At 52.5% G+C, this 20316-nt stretch overlaps 1 protein-coding gene across 3 annotated transcripts in view; it reads right to left on the reverse strand.

Moving 5' to 3' along the window:
* Window positions 1–17254: 17254 nt before the first annotated feature.
* The window catches only part of GLIS1 (GLIS family zinc finger 1), a 221393-nt gene continuing 218331 nt past the window's right edge, over window positions 17255–20316 (reverse strand). For 2 of the 3 annotated variants that reach the window (XM_057697989.1, XM_057697979.1), the window contains 2 exons: window positions 19809–19976; window positions 17255–17412 (listed from right to left, as the gene is read on the reverse strand). In XM_057697989.1, the coding sequence (XP_057553972.1) occupies window positions 17255–17412; window positions 19809–19976 (326 nt within the window). The remainder of the gene's footprint in view (window positions 17413–19808; window positions 19977–20316) is intronic. The other variant, XM_057697995.1, reaches the window with a different exon arrangement.

A 20316-nucleotide genomic window follows, 5' to 3' on the forward strand; every position in this document is an offset into this window, starting at 1 on the left:
GTTGTTCTTTTGCTCAAACGTCTCCCATCAGCCTGGGGGCCCCCATGGCTGATTAACTCTGTGAACCCAACCCTGGCAGGCACCCTGGCACCCTGAAACCCCGCAGCCTCTTGTTGAGCTGCTCCCATTTGGAATGCAGGTTGGGAGGGGGCTGGTGGGAGCTGAGGCTGCAAAAGTAGGCGGTGGGGGGTGGGGTGAAGGGGGGTGAGGGATAGGGAGGGGTAGGCGGGGAGCAGCTGATTTGTTTTAGAGCAAGAGGCTCTGGGCTGCTCTCTAAGCTGTAGCATCAAAGCCTGCTCGGAAACGTGTACAGAATAAGGTGGCGTATTATGGAAATTGTCTCCTCTGCTTTGTGGCCCGGGAATTCACGGTCATTGAGAAGAATTTCCCCTGGTCCCATATTTTCCCCTCTTTGAAAGTAAAGCTTTTGGATCAAATAAATACAAATTATGGTCATACGTTTCTCCTGAACTCAACTGGCTTCACCAGCTAGAACACAGATGAATTGAACTTTTTCGAATGGTCCTTCCAGCGTTGGAGGGTTGAGATTCAACGTGGTAACGTTCCAGGTTTCATCTCTCCTGTGACCACGGCTTATAGTCATTGGTACCCGAGAGCCCCCTGGCAGTGGGGGACTCAGCTTCTGTCCTCACCTGGCCTTGCTGGGGTCCTGGGTACGCCCCTTAGATTTAGTGAGCATCCGTATATCTTCACCTGCCAAGAGGATTAATTATACCTTCTGCTCCTTCATTTTAATTTTTCTTAATGTAATATAAACACATTGTTGTTGTTTTATATCAAGTAGTATACTATGGACTGAGAACAAAAATCAATAGTCCTCAAATTATCCCAGTCTCAAGGAGCCTCCATTTCAGCTCCACTTTCCAGGGGCAGCTACAGTCAAATCCTAAAGCTGTTTACTCTGTATTCACTTTCACACTTCAATACAATATGTTACCTGCTGTTTCTCACCTCTTCAGTTAGAGATATTTTCTGTTGGCTTCCTAGGAGGGCAGTGATGACCTGGTTTTCTTCCGATGTTCCCATCACTTCCCTCTTCCCCAGACTCTCAGTAGTTACAGCCCATAAATTTTCATTAAATAGATACTCTGGATTTTTGTTATCATGACTGTGTAAATATTTACTAATCCAAGTACTATACTCTGATTCGTTTCTTTTTTCTCATACTTCTGCTGTTTTCTGGAATTAATAATTGCCTTGTTTTCTCATATGTCTGGTTTTCTATGTTCCTGTTGCTCATTCCTCCCAAACCCTCTGATGGCCATGTACACCACCTCTCCATAGCACTGTGCACACTGCCAAATGCGTCAGAGGCCTCGGTCAGCCCTCTGCTACTTCTAGCCCTGCTGTGCAGCTGTCCACTTGGCTTTGACCTCTCCTGCACTGCTTTCCTTGTTTGCAAGATCCAATTCCTTCCTCATTGTTGCTTTATTCCCTTCGTGTAGTGAAGCTTGTCCTCTGGTAGCTTTTTGAAAAATAGTGCATTGAAAAAATTCTATTTTTCTGTAGTTCACGTCTGAAAATATCTTTTTTCCACACTCACCTTTGATTACTAGTTTAGCTGGGCACAGAATTCTAGGTTGAAAGTTGTTTCCGTCTAGAATTTTTAAGACTTGTCTCTACAGTTGTCTGTCTTCCTGTGTGGCTCTGAGAGGATGCTTTGATCCCGTATCTTTGCATGGGACTTCTTGCTCCTTTCAGCCTCCACCTCCTCCTCCTCTTTTTAGGATCCCTCCTTTATGCCTCATCTTCAGAAGTTTTCAAATGACATGTCTCTGTGAGGCTCTTTTGTTTATCCACTGTCCTGGGCTCTCAAGCTGGAGGCTCACATCCTTCTATTGTGAAAATTTTTCTTATAATGCTTCTTTCATAACTTCCCTTCCTTCATTTTCTCTTTTCTCTCTGGGACTCTTATTAGTCAGATATTACTCCCAGGATTGATCTTCAAGCCTTCTTATTTATCTTTTCCTAGTCTCTATTTCTATACCTTTTTGCCTACTCTCTGAAGGATGTCCTTAATGTTACCTTTCAAACGTTTTGTCCAGGGTTTCATTTCAGTTCTCTTGTTTGTTTGTTCTTTCAGTTTTGCTCTGCTGCCTGCATTGTCTATTTCCTCCAGGATTTATTTTGTCCCTGTTTGTTCCTGGTGATTCTTAAAAGCACTGGCAAAAAAAAGGGGGGGGGGGGGAGGGGGGAGCTGTGTACCTGATTTCAGGAACGGGGGGGGTGGGGGAGCACAACTTGTTGACTGTGGGCTCCATCGGGGTGATCGGGTGGCAAGTCAGCTTTTTGAGGAGAGGGTTCTGGAGACCAATTACTCCAGAGAGGACTCTCCATCCTCCTGTCCTGCGGTGGGGCCTAGCTGCTGGGATGTTTCTGGGTCAGGATCCCTCCTGGTTCTGTGTCTCTGGAAAATGAACCTTCATCTCCTGGTCTCCTGGGAGTGGGAGGTGAGTGGTAGGGAGAGGACTAGTTGCCTGGCTGTAGGGTTGGGAAAGGGGATACCAAGGAGTCTAACATCTCCCACACTGATTGTCCACTGCCTCCCTCCTTTTGAGTCCATCCCTAGTCCCCACCTTCTTCAATATCCGGTGCCTCTGAGTCCCGAGCATTTCTGCGGCTTCATGAGAGACCCTGTTCACATCCAGCAGTGCCCCCTCCACAGACGTGGAGCTGCTTCTGCCTGGCTGGCCCAGTCTCCACAGCCCCCACAGCCCCGTCTTCCATGGGCTCCACTCCTGTTCCCACGGTCTTTCTTATTTCTATCCTGTCACTTTCATGGAGGTTTTAGGAGGAGATGCGATCAATGCTATCAAGGCTCCCTCTCCTATTTCACTTAGACTTTCCCTGGGTCAGGCAATCTGGGGAAGGAAGCCAAAGAAACATCACCATCCTTATAATGACTCGTATTTACTCAGTGCTTGCTCCTTCCAAGAAGCTTTTTAATCTTGTTACAATGTACTATCTCATGGGATTCTTACTGCCACCCTCTGAGGGACTTACAGGTGTGCAACTGGGCTCAGAGATGTCGGTGACTTGCCCAAGGTCATCCAGCGAGACCATCCAAACTTGTCAGCCAGAGTCAGAGCCCTGGGTGGTCCTGGCGCACTGACCTCTCCAGCCGCCCTCCCTCCCCACCTCTGCCCGCCGCATGGGCCTGAAAGACCTCAGTGCTCGGCTCACCCCACAGTCTCTCTCCCACTTCCACACTTTTGCACAGGCTGTTTCCCTGGAGAAGGAACAAAAGACGTTGCGGGAAAACTTGCTTGTAAGAACAAAGACTACCCAGGCTCCCAGCGCAGCTGTAAAAGCCCCCAACTCACCTCCCATCAGCTCTTGTGTCCGTAAGAGCATGTTTCCCCATGGTGTTTCTTTGCGGTTTCTTCAGAGATCAACCCTTGCCTTTAATTCTTTTGGTTTGTATAAATAGTTTGCTGCAGCACATACCTGGGATGCACATGTCTCCCTGTCTTCTTTTTCTTTTTTGCTTGAGGAGGGTTGTTTTTTTATAATTAGTACCTAACTTGTTCCTTTTCCATCTCTGAGGTGAGACAGCTGACCAAGCAAGGGACAGGGTTGCATACTGATGAGAAATGCAGTGCCAGTGGGAAAAAGAATAGATTAGTCATTTGGTGCTGCCGCCAAGACAGTCACTTAATTAGACTGCATGGATTCTGTCATCAAGAGGTTTATAAGAAAAAATTCCACACACAGACTCTCTCTTTTTCAAAAGTAATGGCTTTATTGAGATATAATTTACATACCATACAATTCACCCATTCAATGGTTTTCAGCATATTCACAGAGCTGTGCAACCATCATTATAATCAGTTTTAGAACATTTCTATCACCCCCGCTAAGAAACCTTGTAACCATTAGCAGTTACTCCTCATTCCCCCTCAAGCTCTCATTCCTGGAGGAATGCACATCTATTTTCTGTCTCTATGAATTTGCCCATTCTAGACATTTCATATAAGTGGAATCACACAATATATGGGCTTTTGTACTAGCTTTTTTCACTTAGCAAAATGTTTTCAAGGTTTGCCCATGTTGCGGCAGTATTAACACCTGATTCCTTTTTATGGCTGAATAATATTCCATTGTATGTATATACCATGTATCGTTTATCCATTCATCAGTTGGTAGACATTTGATTGTTTCCATTTTTTTGGCTATTATGAATATGCTGCTATAAATGTTAATGTACAAGATTTTGTGTGGACATGTTTTAATTTCTCTTGGGTTTTTATTCTAAGAGTAGATTGGCTAGATCATATGGTAACACTATGTTTAACTATCCAAGGACTTGCCAAACTGTTTGCCACAGCAGCTGCCCTATTACATTCCCACCAGCACTGTATGAGGGTTCTCATTTGTTCATATCCTCACCAACACAGGTTATTACCTGACTTTTTAATGACGGCCATCCTAGTGGGTGTGAAATAGTATTCCATTGTGGTTTTGACTTGCATTTCTCTGGGGCCAATGATGTTGAACATCTTTTCATATGCTTTTTGGTCATTTGTAAATCTTTGGAGCAACGTTGATTCAGATCTTTTGCCCATTTTAAAATTAGGTTGTCTTTTTATTTTTGAGTTGTAGAAGTTCTTTATGTATTCTAGATACATGTCTCATCATAAATATGATTTGCAAATATCTTCTCCCATTCTGTGGATGGTCTTTTCCCTTTCTTGATGGTACCCTTTGAAGCACAGAAATTTTTCATTTTAGTGGAGTTCAGTTTATCTTTGTTGCTGTTGCTGCTTGTGCTTTTAATGTCATATTTAAGAAAATATTGCTAACTCAAGGTCATGAAGACTTACTCCTATTTTTTTTTTTTTTTGGTTTTATAGTTTTAACTCTTTCATTTTGATCTTTGATTCAAGTTAATTTTTGTATATGATATGAGTAGGGGTCTAACTTCATTCTTTTGCATGTTGTCCCAGCACCATTTGTTGAAGAGACTATTCTTTCCCCATTTAGTTGTTTTGGCATCCTTGTCAGAAATCAATTGACCACAAATGTGAAGCTCAATTTCTGAACCCTCAGTTCTATCCCATTGATCTATATGTCTATCATTATGCCAGTACCACACTGTCTCAATTACTATAGCTTTGTGATGGGTTTTGAAATTGGCAAGTGCGAGTCCTCCAGCTTTGTTCTTCTTTTTCCAAAGTGTTTTGACTGTTATGGGTTCCTTGAATTTCCATACAAATGTTAAGATCAGATTGTCAATTTCTGCAAAGAATCCAGTGGGATTCTGATAGGGATTATATTGAATCTGCAGGTCAACTTGGGGAGTATTGCCATCTTGACAATATTAACTCTTTTGATCAATGAACATAGGATGTCTTTCCATTTATTGAGGTCTTCTTTCATCCCTTTCTACAATATTTTATAATTTTCAGAGTATAAGTTTTGAACTTTATAAAATTTGTTACTAAGTGTTTTATTCTTTTTAGTGGTATTGCAGATAGAATTTTTCTTAATTTCATTTTGGATTGTATATCACAGATGCATGGATATTCAGTTAATTTTTGTGTATTGATCTTATATCCTGCAACGTTGCTGGATTCATTTATTAGCTCTAATAGTTTTAGTGGGTTTCTTAGGATTTTCTATATACAAGATCATGTCATCTGCAAATATAGTTTCACTTCTTTTCCAAATGGGATACCTTTTATTTAATTTCTTTGCCCAACTGCCCTGGCTGAAACTTCTAGTATTCTACAGATGTTGGTTAGGTTTAATGGTTTATAATATTGTTCAACTCTTCCATTTCCTGTTGATCTTCTGCTTAGTTGTTCTATCCAGATGGAAAGCAGGGACATTAAAGTCTCCAACTATTATTGTTGAATCATCTATTTCTCCCATCCATTCTCTCAGTTTTTGCTTCATGTATCTTCGGCTCTGCTGTTAGGAGCAATATATGTTTATAATTGTTATATTTTCTTGATGGGTTAACTTTTTACTATAAAATGTCCCTCTTTATCTCTAGTGACATTTAAAAAATTTTATAATCTACTTTGGAGAGACTTTTAAAAAAATCTTCATTAGAACAGCAACTCCTCGCATGGACTCCTACTGGGTTCAGGGAAGGGAAACAGGAGCCACGTCTCAGGCTTTGTCAGCTGGTCGCGCTCCCCTTTCCCTTCTCCTCCAAACAACAGTTCCAAGCCTCAGTTTCCCCACCTGTAAAATGAGAGGATTGTGATTTGTACTCCCTGAGGTTTTCTTTAACCATTTTGGGGTTCGCACATTCTATAACCAGTATTGACAATGAGTATCATTTATTAAGTGCTTACTGTGTGTCTAGCACTTTCCTATGTCTCATCCCGTTTACATAAGTACCAGTAAGGTAGAGATTTTTGTCCTTATTTTACAGATTAGGCAATGAAGGGTGAAAAGGGCTGGAGGAAATTTGGAAATTAGAAATAAGTATAAAGAAGCAATAAATATCACCACCAACTGCATCTCTCAAAGACAAACCAGTCAACCTTTGGAGGTACATCCTTCTAGACATGAATATATTTTTTTGAAAATGATTTTCACACCACATATTCTGCCTTATTTCACTATATAATGTTTCCTGAATGTTGAGGGAAGGGTTTTCTCACAGTCGGAGCTGAACAAAAATGAAAGAGGCTGCCTTGGTGGTAGCAAGCGCCTCATCGGGGAAGTGTGTGAGCACAGCCATGTGAGCACACGTGACAAGGGCTCTCATGGGGGTTATTTGAGCCTGACTCCCCGCTCCCCTCAACACACAGTCCTAGCCCTGTGAGGCCATCCAAGGCTAAGACCAGGCTGAGTAATCTCACTTCCCTGTGCCCAGCTCAGCGAAGACTTGGAGACAGTTTGAAGAATTGACCACGCGTGAGCCAAAGGACCCAGGAGGGAAATGAGAAGCAGCTGAGTCTAAAGTCTCTTTGGGCTGGATCTCTTGAGGAAAAGGAATTGTGACAGAAGTGTCCTGGCCTGGATTCTACACTCAGTGGCAAGTCCCTGCCCTTCCCTATCTGCAAAATGGGGGTTAAACTGATTTCCCTTCAATCCCTTCCGAGAAGGCCTGGATGAAACTCTGGGCCTTGTTGACAGACAGACCTGCAGGCCTTGGGATTCGAGAGTTGGGGCCATCTCCCAGAATGGGGCCTGACAGCCACATGGGGGTCTTCAGCCAAACTGTGGGCATCCCTGCTGTGTGACATACTGAGTGCTCATTGTGTGGGAGGAAGACTTGAATGACCTGGCCTTGAGGAACTCCCCATCACTGCGAGATGAGATGCCCTGAGAAAAAGGTCATGGAAAGACGGACCAGCTTGAAGGGGCTGTGCGTATCAGAGCCCTGACTGGGAGTTAACAAGCCTCTGCGTCCAGCCTCTGCCACTCTCCCACTTGCAGAGTGACCTGGGCAGGCCCCACTTCCCTTTTTCTCTCCTGGCTCTGAGCCCGTGACCCCGTGAGCTCATCCAGAGCCTTTCACGTTGTCATAGGGGCTGTTGAACGTTCACTCTGCTCCAGTGCTGGGAACTGAAACATGGACAAAACAACGAAGGCCAACTTGAAGGAAGTGGGACTCAGAGAGGGAGGCGTGATCTTAGGGTCCAGCAGCCCTTGTCTGATGCTCTGAGCTTGGATTGCCTCTCTCTAGGTTGTCTGAAGAGTGAATGAGTTAACATGTCAGGTGGTTGACACACAAAGGAGGCTCGAAAAACTCCTGGTGTCATGAGCAAGGCCTGAAAGTTGGGGAGACTAAGGCAGGCTCTTTCTTGGCCAATGGGAGGGAGCAGGCAGCCTGGATCGTAGATGTCCTGACCTTGGAGTGATGGCCCTGCCTTTGGACAGCCCAGGCCCATCAGCTGGCAAGGTTGCATTCTATCTTGGCTTCTGGCAATAGCAAGATTTTCCCTCCCTAATTATCAGCGTTCTCAGGGAGATGTTAAAAGCAGTGCCTGTTCCTGGGCATATGTCCAGTGGCCATCAAGAGGGCTCCATGGAGGAGAGTCTATTTCAAGAGCACATTAAATGCACAGCGAGAACCTGAGAGATTTGTAAGTGATGGGAAGGTAGGTCACGTTGGGGGTGCTTCTGGGTGTGGGGCCCTGGAACACCTTTACAGAAGCCTACCTTTTTGGATGGGTGTAAGAATACTTGGAGCATCTTCAAATTCTTTTTAGAACAAAGTGATGTATAATGAATTACTCAGTAGCTGAACTGAATGAATTGATAGATGGAGGCTGACTCCTCCTCACCCCCACTGTGGCTTTTCACAGTCACCAAATACTGCCATATCTGATTTCTTTTTTTTAAGATTTATTTTTTATTTATTTATTTATTTTTATTTTATTGCCTGCATTGGGTTTTCGTTGTTGCACATGGACTTTCTGTAGTTGTGGAGAGTGGGGGCTACTCTTCATTGCGGTGCGCAGGCTTCTTGCTGCGGTGGCTTCTCTTGTTGCGGAGCATGGGCTCTAGGCACGTGGGCTTCAGTAGTTACAGCATGTGGGCTCAATAGCTGTGGCTCGCAGACTCTAGAGCGCAGGCCCAGTAGTTGTGGCCCACGGGCTTAGTTGCTCTGCGGCATGTGGGATCTTCCCGGCCCAGGGTTCAAACCCGTGTCCCCTGCATTGGCAGGATGATTCTTAACCACTGCACCACCAGGGCAGCCCCACATCTGATTTCCTATGTCTTCTTCAGCACAACCATATGTGTAATCATGGTTTTCCATTTTTCAGTTGAGGACACTGAGGCTCAGAGAGCGCATGTGACTTGTCTAAGGCTTCACAGCCAGAATCTGAATGGAGGTCCCAGGTCCTGGGCAGAGAGGCTGGGGTGTTCTGGCCAGTGAGGCTTCTGCCCAAGACAATGTGGGGTGATGAGAGTGCTGCTCTGGAGTCCTGAAATCAGATTCACCACCAAGTTACCATGTGTCGCCAGCCAAGCCAGACCAATTCCTGGGCCTCAGTTTCCCCCTTGTATCATGACCCTTAGTTTCGAGTTATAAGGAGAATGTTCAGGGCATTTATCTCAATGGACAGACCTCAAACGGAAAAAAAAATAGTTATATTTCTTGAGATCCTACTATGTGACAATATCATCCCATTTAATCTGCCCACTAAGGGAGGGCCATGGTCCCATGGTTTACAGTTTACAGAATAGAAACCCAGACTCAGTGAGGAGACTTGCTCAGGGCCCCCGTCTGAGCAGATCTGAGGACACTAGGTCAATGCTCCAGGCCTCATCATCTTTTGGGAGCCACACACTTCCCAAGCCTCCGTTTCTCCATCAATAAAAGTAGAGTCGTGGTGCCAGTCGCATTCCGGGACTCTCTGGGGCATGGAGGCACCTTGTAAAGCCGGGCTCCATGGAGACGGCTGCACAACACGCAGCGCCTGCTGGGGAGGGACCGTGTCCAGGCCCCGGGGAGCCTGTGCTCCTGGCAGCCCGCCCTGTGCAGGACCTATGACTTCACCCTGGGGCTGCCCCCCACCTCCCCCTTTGCTTTCTAGCAGGAGACATCCACCCACGTCCTCTCTGGGGGCGCAGGCCCCACCCCTCCCCTGGGCCCTGTCTCAGGTTGCTCACCGTCTGGGGGTGGAGGCACGACTGACCGGGAGGAAAGCTCTGGTGAGGGCGAAGTGCCAAACTTCCGTGAAAGCGCCAGCTCGCCCAGGCACAAGCCTTCCCAGTTTGCCAAGCAGATCTCCTGTTCCATTAGAGCTCTTGATTCGCCAGGAGCCAGGAGGACGGGGAGTATCGTTCCCATTCTACAGATGAGGAAACGGAGGCCCCAGGTGTGAGACAAGTCAGTGGCAGAGGCAGGTGGTAAACTGGGGTTGACTCCCAACCTTGGGATTTCCTCTCAACTTGGCATGTGCCCCTCAGCCCAGGAGTTTGGGGACAGCAAAGTATTGGGGCTCAGAGGTTGACTAAGGGCTGACTCAGAAGGACGTGAGTCCAAAATCTGCCTTGGCCATGTGTGATCCTGGGCAATTGACTTCATCTCTCTTGCCTTCAGTTTTCTTACCTGTAAAATGGGGACGATAATAGGACCTTCCCTGCACGGCTGCATGGAGATTAAACAGGTGACACGTGTAAGGCACTGACAGTGCCTGGCCCCTGCTAGGTGACACCCACCAGTGTACCCTCAGGGCCAGCATCCCAGTCCACCCTGGGCACTGAAGCTGTTGGAAGCTCTCGGGTGGTCCCACCGTGCAGTCAGCGGAGGAGACTGCTCAGCCTCGGGACACCGTAAACTGAGTCTCTGGGCAGCGTGGGGACCCACAGGTCCTCTGGGCTCCTGTTCCTGCTGCTCCAAGACTCTGCTCTCCTCAGATGCTTCCAGAGGGAGGGGCTAGGTACACAGGCTGGTGAGGCTCTGGCCTAACTGGCAGGGACCTGCTGAGCTGTTTAAGGCACAGCCTTTCCTTCTCTGGGACTCAATTTTTCCTTTTGTCAATAATACCTATCCCTCACCTACCCACCTCAGGGCCAGTCTGACCTCTCGGGGCCTCAGTGGTTTCCCCATCTCGGAAGTGGGGGTGTTGGTGAGATGCTGCCCTATCTGTGGCCTGTCCACCCCCAAGGCTCCAAAGGCCGACAGAAGCTTGTGTGCTCAGCCTGTGACCCCTGGGTCAACATGGCTCTTTCCTTGCAGCCTCCAGACCAGGTGTAGTTTCCTGACGCCCGGCTGCCTTGCAGGGGAATGTGACGTGGCGGAGAGCAGAGGCCTCATCCTGGTGGCACCTTCCTGCTGTCCTGGGCATGAGGCCTGCCAGCCCTGAACCCCTGAGAAAATATTTAGGCAGTAACCCAAGCCTCGGCCACCTGCTTTCCCTGCAAATGTGCAATTAATCACCCGGACTTGCTCTGCCTTTGGTCCAGCCGCGGGGACAGTGATGCTGGGTATCTGGCCCTGCTGTGGCCTGTGTGGGTGTGAGACAGAGGCTGCCGCAGAGTCCCGATTGGGCCTGAAGGGTCTTTTGAGGTTGCGCAGTCCAGCCCTTGACCAAGTGACAGGACTGCTTCATGGCTTCCCGCACACTCTTGCTTGTACACCCCCAAGGATGGGGAGCTCACTTCATCCCACAGTAGTCCATTCTGCTTTCAAGGGCTTTGCCTTTTGGAAATCTGAGATGGGCCCTCAGCCCCACCCCCTGGCATCCCAGTCTGCTTGAAGGTCTCCAGCAAGTCAGCTCCCTCTCTCCAGGGCTTCCCCGCAGAGCTTTGGGTTTGGGGCCAAGGTCTCCTGAGCACTCCTCCAGCACGTGCAGCCACTGTCAGGTATGAGGTGAGCAGACCTCTCCCTGTCCTGGCCTGAGTTCTGCACACATGTATGTCACTGGAAGATTAACCCAAACAAAGAAGCCTTTATTAAATCCCGACTGTGGGCCAGGTCCTGCACTGGGCACTTGGGACACAGGGCCACCAACACCATCCCTGCCGTGACAAGACAGTCGTACGGTGAAGGTGGACTCAGGCCCCAGCCCCTCCCCCAACAGGGCCCTAGCCTGGATTTGCCTCCTGAACCCATCCAGGCTGCCAGGCCAGTGAGAAAATCCCAGCCTGTCCACAACAGGACCACGTCAGTTCCTTTCTGGAGAATTTCAAGCACACACAAAAGTACAGAGAAGTAAAACGAACTCCAGAGAATAGTGGAGTGGACCCTCCTCCAGCTTCAGTGCTTTCAACGCGAGGTGAAGCCTGTTTCCATCCCCTCTGGGCCTGCTCCCTCCCCAGATTACACTGAAACCAGCCACTCCAGTTCTTCCTTGGCCCTAAAATCACCCACCAGACCCAAGTGCAAGCCCTGGCCCTGTGGGAGCTCAGGCAGCCCCCACACTCCTGCAGACAGGACACATGTCCTCGGTGGAAGCACGGCAGAGGGGCTGTTTCCTTACCGGCCTCTCGGTGGCCCTTCTGCAGGGTCCCGCTACACCACAGCCGCCAGGGCCCCTGGGAATAAATCAAAGAAGAGCTTTGGCTCCACAGCCCCAAGGCTGATGAGGGCTGGCAATCCCTGCCCAGTTCACTTTCCGTTTGCATCTTCCCCCACAGACACAATCACTTAGAAACCTATAAATCCCTGGCAGAGCTGACGACCCGGGCGAGTATATAAATCGGCACTTGTAAAAGCGTAAGGGTCCCCTCTGGATGGCACAGAGGGGTGTGTGCCAGGACTCCCCAGGCTGCCCCCCAGGACCCACACTGGGATTCCAGCTCTGTCTGCCCTGACTCCCTTGGCAGCCTCAGGCAAGCCACCTCCCTGAGCCTCAGTTCTTTCCTCTGTAAAATGGGGCCATCGCACTTACCTTGTAGCACGTCACAGCAACGCCATGCAAGTTCTGCAGGAGCCGCAAAGCATGGGCTGCAGCAGCTTTTCTGGTGGGCCGGCAGAGTGCAGGCTGGGTCCAAGAGACCAGGGTTCTCCCTGCTGGTCACTGACCTGCTCTTTCACTCTGGACATATCACATCCCGTCTGGGCCCATCTCATTTTGAAAATGAAGGGTTGGTTAGGCAGTTGAACTAACAAGTATTTGTTGTGGCCATACTGTGCGCGAGGTTCTGTGCAGAACCTGTTTCCTTGCCCCCATCTCTCTGCTCCACTGATGTATGTAACAAGCAGATGCTGAGTGCCTCTGTGTGCCCAGCTCTGTCCTAGGAGCTGGGCTGCCAGCAGTGAGGAGGACAGGTCAGGACCTGCCCTCACAGGGCGAATGTTCTAGTGGGAGCTTCCCCCAACCATTCCTCCACGGGCACAGGTGGGAGGTGGCATTTCAGGTATAAACCTGGCGCATCAGTCCTGACTGTTCCCCTGCCTGGAGCCCCTTTCTGCACGCCCTTTAGGCTGGATTAGGGAGTGTGGATGGAGGCTGGAAGGGGTGGCAGAAATGGAGTCTCTCTGGGCCTTTCCCCATCTGTGCAGTGAGGCGGGTGGAGCGGGTGGCCTCAGCAGGCCCTCTCGGCCCTCATGGTCTGGATCACCGGGGACCACGAGGGCCATCAGGAACAGAGGATGGGGAGGCGGGGCAGCCTCTGGAGGGCAGATCCAGGTATGTGCCTAGCATCAAGGGGACCCTGGGCCTGGCTATGAAGACAAAAGGGGAGGTCCTAAAACCCATCCACCCCAGAGACCCCTGGCAGGTGGAATTCAGGTTGAGGAGGGGGTCAACGTCGTGGTCCCAGTGGCAGAAATAGGGCAGCTGTGGCAGTGGTGGCACAGCAGGGGCCAGCGGTGGCTCAGGGAGGCAGAGTTGAAACAGCCTCCGAAGCGCCCGGGACCCGCAGACAGCCAGAGGCACCGACCACAGGACGCGGGCCGAGGTGCCACTACCACCAGGGGGCGCTCCTTCCTGCCCCCCAACAAGTCCTGCTGCCTCTCACGCAACCAAACGGCTGCATCTTGCACTGCTCCGGGCCTCCTGCCTGCTGCGCTGGGATGGATGGACCCAGGAATCGGCAGAGGCCTGAATGTGGGTGTGAGGAATCCAGAAGCTCTGAAGTCACAAGAATAGAAGGCCTCACCATCACTTCCATTGTGGGGCCTCTTTGTGGATAGCATGGTCGGAGACACACCATGAAAAGCCTGAAACAACAATTGGCGGAGGGCTGATTTTCAACCACAGAAGAAAACAAATATTGAAGCACAGGGCTGGGAGATTCCACTTCTGACAGAGGATGATCTGAGTTGACACAACACCCCTCCACCATCCCCACTCCAAACACATACAAATGCTGCATAAACTATTACTGGGGGGAAAACCCAACTGGCCACTGCCCCCAAAACCTCTCCCGCCAACCTCCTCCAGGCCTTCCTCTGTCCCTTCGCCACCAAGGCTCAATGGGGCCTTGGGCAAGGCCCCCTTGGCCCCTACACCACAGAGAATCTGATGGGAGTGAGGAAGGAGGGACCACATACGGGAGGGCAGGAAGAGAGAGAAGAAAGCCTCCTTATTTGGGACAAGATCTTGCAGTTTAAGAAAGGGAAAGAGAAAATGGAGGAAAAAGGGAAACAAATGGAATGAACTGGGAGGGGTGGAGAAAGGGATGAAGGAGAGAATTGGAGGAGAAGGGAGGGAGAAAGGGTGCAGAGAAATGGTGAGACAGGGAGAGGGACGTGGGAGGGAGGAGAGCCAGAGAGAGTCGGAGGACAGATGGCCCCGATGGAGACAGAGACCAGGCCCAGGGGAGGCAGGCCAATCTCAGCTCGGCGTGGACAAAGGCTAGGGCTGCAGAGACATCTGGAGCGGCTGGGCTGGAAGGGCAGTGTGGGCACGGCCTCTGCAGCCCTGCGTGTCTGCACTCTGGGTCCTCCTCGGGGGCCCCCAGCCTGACTCAGCTCCACTGCCCTACAGACCCCACAGGGCCCCAAACCTTGGCTCCCCCAGGACGGGCTCCCCAGGTGAGAAGCACCACGCCTCCCACCTGACCCCAGTCCTCCCTCCGGAGTATGGGCATGAGGCACGCCTGCGCGTCAGGGGTGGTGATCTCCACGCCCCCTATGACGGCGTGACTCCTGCGGCAGAGTCCCTGGCACAGGGTCAGAGCTCAGGAGGGGCCGCGGTTCTCAGTGTTTTCTAAACGAGGGATGCAGACAGCACTGGCTGAGAAGGGGCTCAGGTCACGTCTCCTAGTGGGCCCCGCCCCGGGGCCCCTGCCTGCTGCTGTGCTCCCCTTAGACCTGGAGGGATGCTGCAGGCTCAGGGCAGCAGGGCCGAGGGTCCCCTGAGGATGTCAGCAGGGGCAGAGGCTCCGAGAGACCCCGGCAGGGGAGGAGAGCAATCACGTTTCCAGCTCATGGAAGCTATGACCTACTGAGCCCTGCTGCGTGCCGGCTCTGGGCACCCGCCTGGTCTCCAGCTCACTTGTCTGTCTTTTCTCTTTCTCTGTCTTTTGTTTCTTCTGCCTTTGTCTCTTTTTCTCCCTCTCTCTGTCTCTCTGAAATTAAATGGGATCCAACTGCCAGCTCCCTGTGTGTTCTTCTGCTCACGACTCAGCCCTTTTCATTATTAATAGAAATATGTCCTCATTGTACAGCTTAATTCTACTTATCTGGAGTGGATTAAGTGCTCACAATGACATGCAGTATTGATTCCCGAGCATCCCTGTTAAAGGCATTGTGCCACGACCTAATTAGTTCCATAAAACCAGTGGGGGATGGGACGAGGGGGTGCGGGGAGTTTGGGTGGGAGTCAGGAGCCCTGGGTCCCCATCCCATATGCCGATGTGCTGAGTGACATCAGGCCCATTCCTCCCTGCTGGGGGCTTGGACTGGCCTGTTCTGGGAGGCTGGGGCTAGGAGAGGCGATGGGAGCCAGCTCACTCCGAGTCTTCAAGGGGTCAGAGGTGTATTGGGTGAGAGCATGCGTTCTGGAGCCCAAGGCCTGGGTTTGGATCTCAGCTAACCATCTACTGGCTGTGCTGTGAGGACAAATGACAACTTCACCATCCCTCAGTCTCTGCATCTGTAAAATGGGAGGAACTGTCAGTCTGGCTCAGGCAGGAAACAGATGGTCCTCTCAATCTGGGACAGTTGAGGAGGGTTCAATGAAGGGACTACACACAAGGCTGTGAGTCGGGTGTCAGGCAAACAAGGGACAGTGCAGTGTCCTGACTTTCCTAAACGTGGGAGCAATTCCAGCACCAGCCCCTGCCTGAAGCAGGAGGCCAAAGGCCATGTGAGGAGCCCCTTGACCTTCAGTGGAAGACACAGCCCGCTGGGGACCCTCCCTTTCCCCCTCCCTGCCATGCTGGGCTCCTCACTGGCTGCGGCCAGCCCGCAGCCAGCACGAAGGGAGTCCCAGAGATAGGCTGGCCCTGGACACAGAGCAGGCAGAGGGTCCACCTGGGGTGAAAGGGCGTCAGTGAGTTGACCCAGGAAGCACATGCAGGCCGGGGCAGAGGGACACTCACAGGCCCCCATACACTACGGGGGTGAGGGCAGGCCAGGCACGTGTCACGGGTTCTGTCCCTACTTGGTTGCGTGGCCCCTCTGAATCCTAGTTCCCTCTCTTAAAGGAGCTGCTGGATCTTTCCATCTTGCCTTGCCTAACCCAGCCATGCAGTACGAAGAGGTGTTCCTTCGACCTGGGTTTGAACGTTGGCTGCTCCTCTCGCCTAAATGGGACTAGAAAGACCCTCCCTAGGGCTATTTCCCACAGTGGGATGGGGTGGGGTGAGAGGGGAGCCCGGCACGCAGCCGGTGCTCCGTAAACGTGACCTCCCTTGCTTCATCTCACGTCAGCAGCGACAAGGCAGGAATTTTCCTTGAGGATTCTTTTTTAAGCAGGTGACCTTCAGGATGACATGATGAGACACAGGACACCATTCAGGGCACCTGCACAGGCCTGGGCCGTCAGGGGAGGGCGGCAGCCTGTGGGAGCCTTGGTGCCCTCCAAACGGGCCTCCAGTCAGGGTGGGTGGGGCTCTATGTACAAAGGGTGTTCTCTGCACCCCCACCCGCCTGTAGGGCCCCGGCCTCTGCTTGCTGCCTACTGGAGGCTGTTTGGGCTCTGTCCCGGGAAGGCCTGCCCTGCCCTCTCCTGTTTACCCAACGCCAGTGCCAGAACTGAGGCACGTCTTTCCACCAGCTGAGGAGTCAGTGCAGAGAGCAAAGGTCTGGGTCACACTGGGATTCCAATTCCAGTCCCAGCCTTGGTCTGCTTGTCTGCCAACAGGGATGAGCCTGCCTTTCATTGATGTCCTGGGACCAGTGCTGGTGTCTGTAAGGCCCACAGCACGTGGTGGGGGCCACGTGACGTGGGTCCCCGTCCCTGCCGAGAACCGAGCTGAGCTCCACATCCTGGCTGTGTTACACACTCCTTCCCTCTTCTCCTGGTTGCAGCCTCTAGGCTGAATCACAAAGCAGAACCGGGCCCCCACGTCTCATTTCCAGTTTTTAATGTTTTTCTTGTAAAACCAAAAATATAAAACTTGCAGGGGAATGGAAAACAAGTTCTGTACATTTTATATACACGAGGTCTGTGATTTCAAAACCATTGGGGAAAGAAAAGGAAGACACAGTCAAGGGATGTCACGGGTCACGGATCCTGACGGGCACCTGTGAGCGCCCGGCTTGGGCTCAGAGGCTCACTCCCGGCCGGCGCTGGGCGGCACCCTGCGTTCTGGGCAGCAGCGGCCTGACTGTTCGGGCTGGGCGCCCCGAGGGTGGGAAGAGATGGTGGGTGGGCAAGGCAGTGTCTGCGGCGGAGGGCAAGCAGCGGTGGGCAGCGTTCCCTCAGGTGTCTGTGTAGATAGAGGGGATGTGACTCAGGCAGTGGTCAAAGGCCCCGTTGGGGAAGAAGCCGCAGTCCTCGGGGCCGCTGGACACGACGTCTTCAGGTGGCTGTGGCGGCAGTGCTGCGGGGCACGGAGCCTCGGCCAGGGCCTCGTAGCCTGTGGGTGTCGGGGGACAGGGTCCAGGCTGGAGAACGCACGGGCTACACCTCTTCCCAGCTGCCAGACCCTACCCGCGTGCCCAGGGTCCCTCCTCACGGTCTCCCTTCAGCAGGGCCTGCCCTGAGCCCTCTGCTTTTCCAGATAGGGGAGCTGGTGGGGAGGGAGGGGGCTTGGGAGGAGGCTCCCTAGGGAGGAGGCACCCCCAAGGGGCCCAGGGAAGCTGGCAGAGAGGCAAGCACTGGCAGTCCCAGTGCTGGGCTGTGGGGCCGAGTGTGCGGAGGGCGGCGAGGCCAGGGTAGGGACGTCACAGCTCTCGCCCTTAGAGGCTGCTCTTCCCCTGGCAGAAGGACTCCAGCCCTTCCAGGTCCCTCTGCCCCAGCAGACACAAGAAACCCAGAGAAGGAGGCCGGCACTCGTCGGGCATTTACCAAAGACTCATGTAGATCTGATCTCACTTAAGCTTCACAACAATCCTGTGAGGCGGGGTTCATCAACCCATTTTACAGCCGAGAAGACACGCTCAGCGAGGGCAAGACCTTTGCCCCAGGTCATAATAAGCAGGGGTGCTGGGATCTGAACCCAGGTCTACCTGGCTTGAAGACACCTAGCTCTTCCATTGGACACACTGTCTCTGAATTGGGGGTTTGAAACTTAGGAAGGGCCTGGAGAGGTCGTCTTATCCAGTCCTTGCCCTAAGGACCCTGTCCCTGAGCTGCTGTCATGAATTTGTATAACCTGAGACTGGTGGGTCTCAGTCTTCCTGTCTGTGCAATGGGATCAGACCAAACTATTCCTGAGGCCCCATGGCCCTACCTTGTCAGTCTGGATTCAATCCTGTGAGTCTATTCTAAGCTTGGCAGAGGAGGCATGGGCTAGGGCGCTGGATGCGGGGCTGCCACCCAGATGGCAAAGGAGAGGGGAGGCCAAAAGAACCCCCTACCCACACGTGGGGGCATGGAAGCTGCCTCTGGACCCCTCAGAGCTAGTTATTTCAGGTCTTGCTGCTAAACAGAGAACACCCCGCCTAGAGCTGGATGGGGCCAGGTGGAGGATGGGGTGGTGGGAGCCAGCAGTGCTGGGGACGGCGGCGGCGGGTGCCTAAGCATGAACCAATCCACGTGCGAGCAAACATGGAACACGCCCGCCCCCCACCCCACTGCCCCTTGCACACCGGTGATCAGGTTCACATCTGCCTCTTGTGCATGTCCACTCACGGAGGTATGTACACCACACTTGAACACACAGGCACACCCCTGCACACAAGCACGCTCACCTGACGTGGCCCAAACACACTAATTCACAACCATGTACATACACGTGTGTGCACACGGGGGGAGGGGTTCATGGGAGGAGGGCACACGGTTGCACAGACAAGGCATGAACATCAGCACAAGCACGATGTGAGCACACGTTTGCACACATGAGCACACATGCCACCGAACTCCTTACACACTCACGGGGGACTCACACTGCTGGGAACCCACTGTGCCGGCCTCACATGCACGTGCCCGCACAGACGTGCCCCGCAAACACGTGCAGAAGGAAGACGTGCACAGGCCCGGGAGCGTGTGTGTGGGAAGGAACACGCAGGCCCACACGCAGATGACCCACAGGTTTGTGTGCGCTTGGCTGTGGCCTCGGTGCTTGTACCCAGTCCTCATCCCTCCACCCCCAGCGGCACACACCAGAGCTGCCCACGGGGCCTCTGGGACAGGGTCTCAGGCTCGCCTCTGTCTGGGGCCTCACCATCCTGCCCAGGCCTTGTGGCTCCCAGCGAAATCTGGGCCCCGAGGTTGATCTGCAGTGGGCTTGGCTTGGGGAATTGCTGTACCACCCATCTGATACCCCCGCTCTGACCAGGCCTGGCCCTGTGGTCTGAGCCCTCCACTCGTGCCGTGTGCAACCCTTCCCTCTCACTGGGTTCTCCTCTCCAGCGGGGGCATTACTTGCGGAAAACCCAGGGCCCTGAAGGGGACACAGATGCAGCACAAGGAACAAGCACAACCTCTAGGCTCCGTCCCTTCCAAGCAGTGTGGCCTCTGTGGGCCTCGGTTTCCTCATCTGTTAAATGGGGATCAGTATTTGTCTTATTCCCTGCTGTATCCCCCGGATCTACAACTGTGCCTGGCATACAGTAGGTGCCTAATAAATACTTAAAGGGCAGCATCAACGAGACGGGAGCTCCTTGTCTGATTCTTCCCTGTGTGAGAGTGTGGAAGGAATGCTGACGCTGGGCTCAGGCGGGGCGCAAATCCCAGGACCTCCCTGAGCCTTTAGCTCCACCTCTGTAAAATGGGGATGACGCTACCTCTTAGGGCCACCCCAAGGCTGCGGGATAATGTGTGCAAAGCACGCAGCGCAGGAGTGGAACGGAGGCATGCACGGGGGCTTACCTGCGGCAGGTAAAGGTGCACTGAGGCCGTGGTAGCCATTGGGCCGCAGGGGGTTGAAACCGTGGGCCTCCCCGGCCAGTCCATCCCCACCGGCTGCTTGCTCAGCCGACCGGTAGCAGTCACCGTAGGGAAAGCAGTTCTGGATGGAGTGGACACTGCCCTGGTAGCCTGCAGAGGGAGGTGGCGGGGGCTGCATTCAGAGGGAAAATGCCCCGGGAGGAAGGGGGCCGACCCACCGTGCTGCTCAGCCCCCCACCCTGTCCTGCTGGCACGGCGGGTGTGAATGAGAGAAGAGAGCCCTGGGCGAGGAGGTGCCAGGGGTCCTGGGCCCCTTTCCCAGCTGTGCCCTGCCCTGGAGGGGGTCGGGCGAGGCAGCCTCAGGTGCCTGTGCTGAAGACCGCGCTTGGAGGGAAGGGACTGTTGGACCTCCACCCGCTCCCGCTCTGAGATACCCTATCCCTCACTGCTCCTCTGAGCAGCAGGCCATTCCTGCCCCCAGTCACTGCTG

Source organism: Hippopotamus amphibius, chromosome 1 (assembly GCF_030028045.1).
Source record: "Hippopotamus amphibius kiboko isolate mHipAmp2 chromosome 1, mHipAmp2.hap2, whole genome shotgun sequence".
NCBI classification, from domain to species: Eukaryota; Metazoa; Chordata; class Mammalia; order Artiodactyla; family Hippopotamidae; genus Hippopotamus; species Hippopotamus amphibius.